Source organism: Nematolebias whitei, chromosome 16 (assembly GCF_014905685.2).
Source record: "Nematolebias whitei isolate Nwh7 chromosome 16, NemWhi1, whole genome shotgun sequence".
In the NCBI taxonomy this organism is placed as follows: domain Eukaryota; kingdom Metazoa; phylum Chordata; class Actinopteri; order Cyprinodontiformes; family Rivulidae; genus Nematolebias; species Nematolebias whitei.
In genome coordinates, this window is record NC_056513.1 from 7,488,351 (window position 1) to 7,499,370 (window position 11,020).

General features: G+C 44.3%; 2 protein-coding genes across 2 annotated transcripts in view; one reads left to right on the forward strand and one right to left on the reverse strand.

Moving 5' to 3' along the window:
• Positions 1-4,215, reverse strand: part of LOC119422290 (striatin) — a 24,345-nt gene extending 20,130 nt beyond the window's left edge. The window contains exon 1 of the mRNA XM_037689614.1: positions 3,854-4,215. Within this exon, the coding sequence (XP_037545542.1) occupies positions 3,854-4,060 (207 nt within the window). The 5' untranslated portion in view covers positions 4,061-4,215. The remainder of the gene's footprint in view (positions 1-3,853) is intronic.
• Positions 4,216-5,900: 1,685 nt separating this feature from the next.
• map1lc3c (microtubule-associated protein 1 light chain 3 gamma) lies at positions 5,901-8,437 on the forward strand. Its single transcript, XM_037690116.1, has 4 exons — positions 5,901-5,994; positions 6,081-6,136; positions 6,206-6,312; positions 8,153-8,437. Exons 1-4 carry the CDS (start codon positions 5,934-5,936, stop codon positions 8,313-8,315), a joined length of 387 nt encoding a protein of 128 aa, XP_037546044.1. The 5' UTR covers positions 5,901-5,933; the 3' UTR covers positions 8,316-8,437.
• Positions 8,438-11,020: the final 2,583 nt, after the last annotated feature.

An 11,020-nucleotide genomic window follows, 5' to 3' on the forward strand; every position in this document is an offset into this window, starting at 1 on the left:
CTCCTCCTTCTGCAGGAGGGTCAGAACACGATGCTGCTCCTCCTTCTGCAGGAGGGTCACAACACAATGCTGCTCCTCCTCCTTCTGCAGGACATCTCATACCAACACCAGAACTCTGAGTCAATTTATTCCTCATCTGTGTTTGACAAAAAGCAGTGAGGACCTCAGAGCTGCCCAAGCTGTCGGCATCACCATGACGTCTCCTCTGAGGAGGAGACAAAGCAGGAGGAGGAGGGGGGATAAATGAGGATGGTGATGAGGAAAACGTCTGAGGTGGAGGACGAGATGAAGGAGATGGCAGGGTGAGAGGAGCAGCGAGACGAACAGCTCTGAAGCTGTAGTTTCATTAGAACAGCTGAGAGGCTCAATGAGAAGGAGCAGGAGGAGCAGGAGGAGGAGATGAAGCTGGGTTCAAAGCAGAGAGCCTCCCTCTGCTGAACTGTGTGAAAACTACAAGGATCAGTGTTTGTCTTTCAGTTTGTTGTTGTTTGTTTAGTAAACAACAGCTGGCCCGCTGCCTCCTGGGGTTTGTTCAGAACCTGATCTGGGTTCTGCTCCCTCTCAAACGGAGAGGAACCGGGCCGTGAGGTTCTGCAGGTACCACCTACGCTCGGATCGGATCAGCTCCTCTCTGTGGCAGAAAGCCTCTCAGTGTGGGGGAGTTGAGCATCATGAGGAGCGCACAGGAGCCGATCTACCGGGTGCGTGTTTACATGGGAGATGACCCCAAATGTCCCAACAACACATGAATGCACCAAGAGATGTTTAATGTCCTCAACATTCTAAAACATTTTCCTCCTCAGACTTGAACCTGTTCAAGCAAGAACAAATCTGACCTTTGACCTGACCCTAGTTCTGGTTCAACTGGACCAGTATGCAGACCCACTGCTGGGGAACTAAGCAAAGCCTGATGACATCATCGAGGCGTGGCCTTCAGCAGAGACCCGTCTGCAAAAACAAGCAGGTGTGCGTGACTTTCTCCATACGGCAGCTACAGAAGGACAAAAAGGCCGACCGGAAGTGGGTGGGGGGTGGGTTTGGTGTCACCCTGTGACCCAGAACTGAACCGATCAGAGCTCCGACAAGCAGTTCACATCCAACCCAGTCCAATAAACAGGATCTTCTTGACAACAACAAACTGGATCAAACTGTCAGAAGGTCATTACGGGAAGTTCCACAGCTGATGGGCATTCAAGATGTCCGCCACAGCTAATCTACCTCCACTGACACATAATGGTGCTAACTTCCTCACATGGAGGAGTAGCTGAGAGTCATCCCAACACACACCTCGAGCCTTAACATCTGGTGAGGTGGCAGCGGTGGCCATCTTTGATTAAAACTCGGTCATGAAAGATGGCGGATGATATGCATTCCTCCAAGGAATGTTGTAGTCAGTTTTCACATTAAAATTAGTTATGGATCAGCTGACATCCTCTTGGAAGGCTTTTATTTTAGCGAAACAGGAAGGAAGTTCAACAGAAAACAAACAAAACTTAGGTTTTATAGTTTAAATATGATGTCATCACCTGTTCTCCTTCAATAAAGACAAAGTCTGTTTAAGGACAACAGATTCTCCTCCTCCTGCTCCTCCTCCTCCCTTCATCTCAGAGGTTCTTCTCTGTTCAGGGAACAGATTTTCAGCTTAAATTGGTTTCAGACCCTGAGCTGCTTCAGTTTTTGCTCCATGAGCAGAAATATAAAAGCCTGGATCGAAACAGAGCGCCTCCACCTCGGGGAGAACCCGTCGATCAGCTGAGAGATGCTGCCGTCTGATTGGCTGCAGAGAAGGTAAACAGGAAGTACTTCCCTTTAAGTATGGAGGAGCGCCTCACTTATGTAACCAAAAAAAAAAAGAAAAACCTGAATAAAAATCAGTGGCATGTTTTGAAATTGCAGCCATGAGAGGAGGAAGCCTGAGGTTCTGATTCTGATGAAAAGGTCTGGTTAGTCTGAAATGATCTGATGGTTCCTCTGAGGATGTGATCAAAAACTGAATCAAAACATTTATAATGTGGGTTTAAACTGATTTACTAAAAAAATAAAAAAAATGAGCTGAGGATTTTCGAATGAATGACTTTTATTTTAATGTTTTGTTTAGTAGAAAAAGTACATCTCGCTCCGAACGCCTCCTGACAGGAGTCTCTGTTAAAGGCTCATTCTGTCTAATAAACCAGAAAACTACAGAAGTACAAAACTATTAAATATCAAAGAACAGAACAGAGACTGTGTGTTGAGGAGTGACAGAATATTTCTGATGAACAGAACATGATGCAGCCCAAACAGAACCCCAGGAAGTGACTCCTGACTGCTTCCTTTCAGAACCAAGAAAGGTTGAGCTCCAACAAAGAAGCCTGATTAAAAACACCCGAGCTGCTAATCCACAAACAATGTGCACTTCTTCTTCTTCTTTCGGCTTTTCACTCTTCAGGGGTCTCCACAGCGAGTCCTCATCCTCCATCTCACTTTGTCCTCACTCCAACTACCTCCATGTCCTCTCTAACTGCATCCATATATCTCCTAAAAACGTTAAATCTGGTCCTCTGGACATTCAAAAAAATAAAAACAAAAAATTGTAGAAACGTTTTCTACAATTTTTTTTGTTTGTTTTTGAATGTCCAGAGGACCAGATTTAACTTTTTTAGATTTTTCTACCAGGATTATTGAGCATGCATCAGGACATACATCTCCTCTTTGTCTTTTTCCTGGCATTTCTAACATCCTTGTACCAATATACCCACTGTCCCTCCTCTGGACATGTCCAAACTTCTGTCCCTCCTCTGGACATGTCCAAACCACTGTCCCTCCTCTGGACATGTCCAAACTTCTGTCCCACCTCTGGACATGTCCAAACCACTGTCCCTCCTCTGGACATGTCCAAACTTCTGTCCCACCTCTGGACATGTCCAAACCATCTCAGTCTGGTCTCTAACTTTATCTTCCAGCTGTTCAACCTGTGCTGTACCTCTGATGATCTCATTCCTAATCTTCTCCATCCTTGTCGCTCCTAAGGAGAACCTTAGCATCTTCATATCTGCTACTTCCATTTCTCTCTCCTGGTAAATCTGACGTCATTTATACTAGTCAGAATGAAATTAGAGATCTCTCAAAATAGTATTTTGACTAATCAAAATATAATTAAAGATATCTTAAATAACTAATGTGTCTAGTCAATCAATTTCAGATATCTGGAATATGTGGTGAATCCGATTTTATGTTAAAATGGCTTGCCACACAGGTACACCCACCTGTAGTGACGTCAGACTCCAACCCACCCATAGTGACGTCAGGAAAAAATAAAACGTTTTAAAATCTTGTTAAATCAGCTTCAACAGCTCCCAGAGTTATTCTGTGGAAGGACTAAGTTGTTTTTTAATCACTTTATTTATTATTTACTGTTCATTACACTCCCTCACTAAATTTAAATAATTGGTATAACTTGTTTACAACGAAACCGGAAATAGTTTGATAAAAATTGTGCGACTACTGTAATTGTTCACATTTTTGACCAAGTGGTGCTGTCTGTTTGTTCTGAACCGGTTAGCTGAGGTTCTGCGTTCAGAACTATGCGGGGAAACCCCGCACTGAAAACCAGGGCAGACACAAACACTGTGAGTCCATAATCGGACAAATTCTGCCAGACTTGCTGCGTGTCCGATAATGGAACTGCAATTGTTCGTGTCACGGCCCACACAGGTAAAGTGACGTCAACACGCAGATTCACCTGGCCAACACACACGCGCGAACATCACGCGCAGACCGGAACCACGGAAGCGTCAAACGCTGCTAGTCTGTTAGCAAGAGAACATCGGGAGAAAGTGTCACGAACCGAGAAGCTCGCAGCTCCTCCGCTTACCTGCAGCTCGGCCCGCTCCACGTCCCACTGAGCCCGCTCCACCTCGAACCGGGCCCACTCGTGCTGGAGGAAGTGTAAGATCCCCGGGATGCTGTACTGAGCCCGGGCCGCCTCCCCCCCGAACTCTCCGGGCTGCGCAGCAACGCCGGCCGAACCCGAGTTGTTGTTGCTGTTGAAGAACACACCGGGGCCCGCCTGCTCGTCCATTGTGGCCGAACCGGACCGGGGCGATGCAAAGAGCTGGTTCGGTCCGGTTCTGTCCCCCGACTCGGTTCGAAGTCCTGAGCGGCGGAACACAGTCCAACAACAGTTCTCAGCGCGGGACCGAAGAACTCCTGTCTGACCCAGCTGTCAGATGAGTCCGCCGTGAAGCTTCCGGTGTTTACAGGATGTTGCTTCCGGTCCGGACTTTCAAATTAAGACGTTTAAAACTGCGCAATGGAATCAAAAATACATTTTTTTTTGTTTTTGTTTGTTTTTACAAACTGAGGAGTTTTCTGAAAGTTTTAATGGAGAGGTTGTTTTACTCTGGTTACAGAAACATACTGAGCAACAGTTTTACATTACAGATCAAAGTTTTTTTTTAAATTCAATAGATATTTGAACTCAAATAAATTCAACCAGCATTGTTTTTTAATAAAATTACACAAATAAATTACCTTTATTCGCATTTCGAGCTAGACAATCTGCCACTCAGGTAAAAACAGCAATGTTTTAGGATATCGTTCTGTTCTCGTCTAAATTCCCACGCTAGCTTTTTACCTGAACTACCCTCAAACTGTCCAATCCGAGAGCAGAACTTCCAGATTATCGTCCACTAAAACGCTTCGCAAACTGCTGGGCGCGTCCTACATTGACCAATCGGAGAGCTCCTCTGAAAAACTCTTATTTTGAAAGTACAATTCTTCATTACTGACCTTGCTGCATTCAGCACGTGACAGCTTGACTCACCTGTGTGATGACGTCAGACATATTAAGCCAAGCCCACAGCTCTGAACGTGCTCAGGTGATTGGCTGGCTCCAGATGATTGACACGAGGTTTGAAAAGGTTTTCGTTCACAATCTGATTTAAAATCATGTTTAATACCAAATATAAATTAAATTAAATTAAAAACAACACAAATAAATAACAATCAACAACTAAATGATCATCAGCAGGTGATTTATTGTCTTATATTAATTTTTCAACTTCCTGCCAGTTTTAATGTAAATATATTTACATCATTATAAATGAATATTGTAAAATAACAGAATTAAAGAAGTCTAGTAAAAATAGTTTTTAATTTATGGATTTGTCTGAGGCTGTATCAAACCCATAAATTTGAGTTTAAAGTCTCAGGTGTTTTATTTTATTTAAACTTTTAGTTTAAATTAATTTTTTAAAGTTTTAAGAACATTGAGGGAAACTTTGAAGCTGCTGAAGGTGCAGCCTGTTTCTGATCTGAGGGTGGCGCCGCTGAATTAATAATAATAATAGTAATAATAATAATGATAATAATAATAATAATGATAGTATAAGTAATAATAATGACAGCGTCTCACTGATGAAGTCTGCTTAAATAATTATTTTAACTGAAGACAAAGTGAATAAAAACACTTTAAAGTTTTTATAATAAAATATTTTGTTTTCAGGAGTTTATAACTTTGATCAAACCCTTCGTGTCAAAATAAAAGCCCCTCAAAGAGCTCCATCTTCATCACGTGATTTCTCACAGATTTGATCAAAAACATCAAATCGTTCTTTTTTACTTCAAAGCTGCTTCTGATCACAAAACAACATTCAGCTGAAAACAAATAAACTTTAGAAGAATTTAGTGTTTTTATTTACCAACTGTTTTAAAGAGACAACAAACAAACAAACAAACAAAGCTCTTTGTTCTGCTTCTGGACTCAATAATCTGTTTAACTTTGATCATATATCTCTCATTTGTTGCTGAGCCGGTTCTGAACCGGTTCTGCAGCCGGTTCGGACCCGCAGACGGTGGCGCTGTGGTTCCGGTCCACGCATTAATCAGCTGATGTGCAACAGCTGCCTCTATTTAAGCCCGGTTCCGAGCCGCAGGTCCGTCCCAGAACCAGCATGGCTCCGTTTGACAGAACCCCGCTGCAGAACAAACCTTTCAAACAGAGGAAGAGCTTCGGTAAGTGACCCGGACCAGGATCAGAACCAGAACCTATGAAAAGTTCCGACTTTAAACCTGATCCGGTTCTGTTCTTTTCTTTGCAGCTACAAGGAAACAGGAGGTGGCTGGGATTCGGTCCAAGTTCCCCAACAAGATCCCGGTGAGTGTGTGGAGCAGATCCGGGCCGGTTCTGAAGGTTCTGGAGGTTCTGACCCGTTTCTCTTCTCAGGTCATCATCGAGCGCTATGACAAGGAGAAATATCTGCCTCCTCTGGATAAAACTAAGTTTCTGGTTCCGCACGAGCTCTCCATGACCCAGTTCGTCACCATCATCAGGTACTGGTCTGCGCACAACCCAACCAGTTTCAGAACCAGGACCGGGTGATTATGTTTACATGTGGATGATTTTTAAAAGTTCTGAACAAATCAAAGTTTCAGATTAATTCTTTTTTTTTATTTTTTATTTTATTTTATCATGTTGGACGGCTGAAGGGACCCGTCTAGCTCCTGGAATGTGAGAAGTGTATCCTCACTTTAAGCATTAAAGATGTTCAGTATCTGGTAAAGAGACCTGTCCATCTGTCTGCCCGTCCATCCTTGCCGTCAGTCTGGTCCTGGACTCGGGGTCTTCCTGGCAGCAGCAGGATCAGAGGTCCAGACCTCTCTTTCCACAGCCATCTCTTTTAGCTCCTGTAGGACTCTATGGTGTCCCCAGACCGGCTGAGAGACATGGTCTCTCAGAGTGTACTGGGTTGGGCTTTCTCCCAGTTGGACATGTCCAAAACCTCCCTCAGGAGGTGTCCAGGGTCCATCCTCATCACATGTCTGAACCTTCTCAGCTGTTTCCTGGATGTGGAGGAGCAGTTGTTCTACAAGAGTCTCTCCTGGAGACTTGAACTTCTCACCTGATCTCCCAGGAAAGTCCAGCTACCCTGTAGAGAACTCCTTTTTAGACCTGGATCCAGGATCTGGTTCTTTTGGTTTCATCCAGAGTTCAGGACCACAAATGGGGGTAGGAACATGGACAAAGCGCTAAAGGAGTGCTTCTTGCAGCTCAGCTCTCTTCACCACAATGGACCGGAACAGAGTCCACAATACTGCAGACGCTGCTCCGCAGTCTCCTTTCTCTGCTCGTCACTTACCCGGGTCCTCGCCCGTCTGACTGAAAAGGAACAGACCCACTAATCAAATTACTTCTTGGAGTATATGTGACTCAAGATGGCCAGCACCGCCTCCATCAGTTAAACGGACACGGAGCTAGAATCTGGTGGTAGTAGCTGAGAGTCGTTCTTAAGTTATTTTCATGGTCTAAAGTTTGTTTCTCATTCTGACAAAACTGTGTTCAGTCCTGACTCTTGCAGAGCGTAGCTAACTAGACTTTAGCTGTTTCCTGGCCCGCTGAACTTCCTGCCTTTTGGATCAGGTCTTGTGTTGACCAGCTCTGTTGGCATGGTTACTGCTGACCCTGTCAGGTTAACGAGGCTGGATGTGGAGTAGCTGGTTTATGTGGTTTCATGTTCAGACCAGTTTGCGGTTCGGCTGCTTTGTCCCAAAAGCGCCTTTTTTTTTTTTTTTTTTTTTTTTTTTTTTTTTTTTTAAAAGGACCATATCTGGCCCACGGGCCTCCTCTTGATTGGGTTTGTTTTTGTTTGGGACATTTCCCAGCTGTTGGTGCTTCAGTGACTCAGCAGAATCTTGTCACGTGTTTCTGGCTGAACTTTAATCCAACTCTCGGATCAATGTTGGACCGGGTCCAGTGACTCAATCCATCTGATAAAGTTCTGGAGTTTATCTGAGACTTCGTCACTCGCAGGCGAGGAGCACGTCGGCCCAGATAACAAAACAAAAGATCAAACTTTGAGAAGTTTAAACTGCTTTTTTTTTTTTAAATTTTTAAACCTTTCAAATCCTTCAGCTCATCATGAAACTAACGGTTCTGGTTCTGTTTGGACCCTTCAGGGTTCTGATCATCCCGTGCTTCAGTCTGAGCAGAATGAACCCTGCTGGACTTGAGATGGGAGACTCCTGTTCCGGCCCAGTCCCCGGTTCTGGTTTTCCTTTAGTGGTTTATAAAGTTAAAACTGGTGCCAGTCCTGAGAATGCTTCTTTTGGGTCTGGATCAGGCCCGAGCTGCTTGTTGGGTTCAAGGTTTTGATGTGGTTCTGGTTGTCCTCAGGAACCGGATGGCCCTGCTGCCCACCCAGGCCTTCTACCTGCTCATCAACAACAGCGGGCTGCCCAGCATGTCCCTCACCATGGCACAGGTCTACAAGGACCACCAGGACGAGGACGGCTTCCTCTACATGACCTACGCCTCGCAGGAGATGTTTGGACTCTGAGACGGGCCCGGAGACGCTCCGGCTCCAGGTTTTATTCTGCTCCAGGATGCTGTAAATAGAAAACATTTTTTATGGACTGGTTCTGTTTTTAATGTTCATCTAATAAATGTTCTGAATCTGCAGAGTCCGACTCGGAGTTTCTTTGAGGGGTGGGGCAGCTCAAGGAGTTTCTAGGACTGGGCTATTCAACTGGCGGCGCCTGTGGGACTTCAGTCCATCCCACCAATGAGTTACTGTAACTTTATTTATTTATATTTAGGTGGGTTTGGGTTCAGTTTATTGCATTTATCATTCAATGCAAGAAAACTATTTTAAAGCTAAGGATCATTGTAAAACATAGTTTATTTAAATTTAATGCTGGATGTCTGGCCCCTGAGCAGTTTTGTTGAATAGCCCTGTTCTAGGAGGTTCTTTGAGAAGGGATGGGTGAAGGGAGCTTCTGAACACTTTAGTTCCTTTTTTTAAATGAAAGTCCTGCTGCAGTTTGGACCTCGTGGGTCAATCTCTCTGGAGGAACCAGTCTGGACTCACTCTGCTGTCAGAACCAGGTACTGCAGGCTCTGAAAATCTGGACTCTTCAGGATTCCTTTTGTCCTCCAGGTGACTGCTCCTGGACCAGGATGTGGGTTTCTGGAGGCCAGCATCCTGAGCTTCAGATGTTTTGCAGCTGGTCTTTGCAAAACCCGTTGATCTGTTGCTGCTTTGCCTTTTAAGTTGAATACCCGTCTGCTCATAATGGACTCGTGTTCAGGCTGCTGTTTAATACACCATTACATTTAGTTTACATCTTAGATCCTTATACTGTTTTCATACCCCCACCCCCATTTGCGTGTAACTGCGTACATTATTTCATTCCACCTCATGCACCACGGGATGCAAATGACCAATAAATAACTACTTGTCTAATGCCTTTCTATCACGACACTAGAAGCACTTCAGTCTGTCATTTACCCTTTCATTCAGGACTCTACTAGACCTGCACAAAGAATCAGTACTTTATCACATTTATATGGAGGCAATGAGGGGTTCAGTGTTGTGTCCAGGGACACTTCGTGTGACTGCTGGTGGAACCGAACCTCCAAATCTTGCATTAAACGACTTCTCTAACCGCACATCAACCCCAACTGAGAACCTTGATCCGGTAAAGTCCAGTTGATCAAGAACTCTCTCTGGTGGATTGGGGCTTTTTTCCAATGAGCTGCTTTAAAATGAAACTTCTGCAAGAACGAAACCTTTAAATTATGGTTCGAGCTGCGAAGCGGGCAGGTCTCTCCGGAGACCACAGGAACTCAAACAGAACTGAACCTGAAGCACCATTTGAGCTCTGGTCCAAAATGTTCAGGGGAGGACGTCTCAGGTTGGACACTTTCAGAGGGACAGGGTCATGATGGAGGTCTGACTCCTGCAGGCGTCCTCTGACTTCAGCATGACATCAAACCTGGTGGACTCAGACAAGCTTCCTTCTGCTTATTTCAAATAATTAAGATTTTGCAAAGTCCTGGGACCTGAAGTCTTCTCCAGGAGTCATCAGTTTGTGAAACCTGACGGGTTTATCAGACACGTAGACCAGGGGTTTAGGCGCAGTGATGGAGGACTTCGTGTCTGGAACAGATCTGAAATTTGAAGCAGATTTTTAGGATCCTGACAGAAATATCAAGTCGAAACTTGTTTAGTGTTTCTGTCACTAATCTGCCTGGAAGGTTCAAGTGATTTTTTTTTTTTTTTTTATTTAAATTTGTCTGAAGCTCTTTTCAGACATCTTAAACTCATAGAGGCAAAAGTTGTTTTTCCAAACTCCAAACCAGAAATTCAACAATGACATGGACCTCTGCAGACCTGAACAACCCATAAGTTCTCAGCTGCAGGACCAGCAGAGGGCAGACTGGTTCTGCAGACCAGCTGAGAAGAGGTGACGTCATGTCCAAACAGGACAAACAAGAACTGCTGGAGCTTTTCAGGTCTGCAGAGCATCTGCTGGGCTGGGTCCAAAATGGTTCTGAGTTGATCGAGTTGACTTTGTATAATAGATGTATTTACATTTATTTAGTTTGGCATCAAAGTCGTTTTATTTTTATAGCACAAACAAATTTAATGTGCAAAATTAAAAGCCCAATCACCTCTGGACTTTGGATCTAGGAACATCTGAAAGGAACTGGTTGGACTGGAGTGCTCTGACTGGTGAACATAACATGACGTAAATATGACAGGGCCACACCTTAAACTTTAAAAACAATTGTTTCAATTCTTTTATTTTCCACATTACTCGTGGTAGAAACGCTTGTTTCTTGTGATTTCTCCTTTGCTGACCTGGATGTAAGAGCGAGCAGCAGGAGGTCACTTCAGATAAACCGACAGTCAGCCACTGAACGTCTGATTCTGCAGCCTGACAGTGGCGGTTCTACACCACTTTTGCTGAGGGGGCCTGGCTGGAGCCAGAGGTTTTTTGTCAGAGAGGCACATTCAATTAATTGATTTATTAAATCTTTCTTGTGCAGAAAATATCAAATCAATAATATCAAAATATTAATAATTACTGTATAATCTTTGTTCGGAGTGGAGGCCACAGGTGGGTCCAACCTCAGTGTTATGGGGGCACTGGCCCCTGTTAGACCCACCCCAGAACCGCCACAGCAGCCTGCGTGCATGTGAAACGGCTTTTCAGACTAAATGTTCACTTGTGCACATTACAAGTGAGTTTTTGCTCT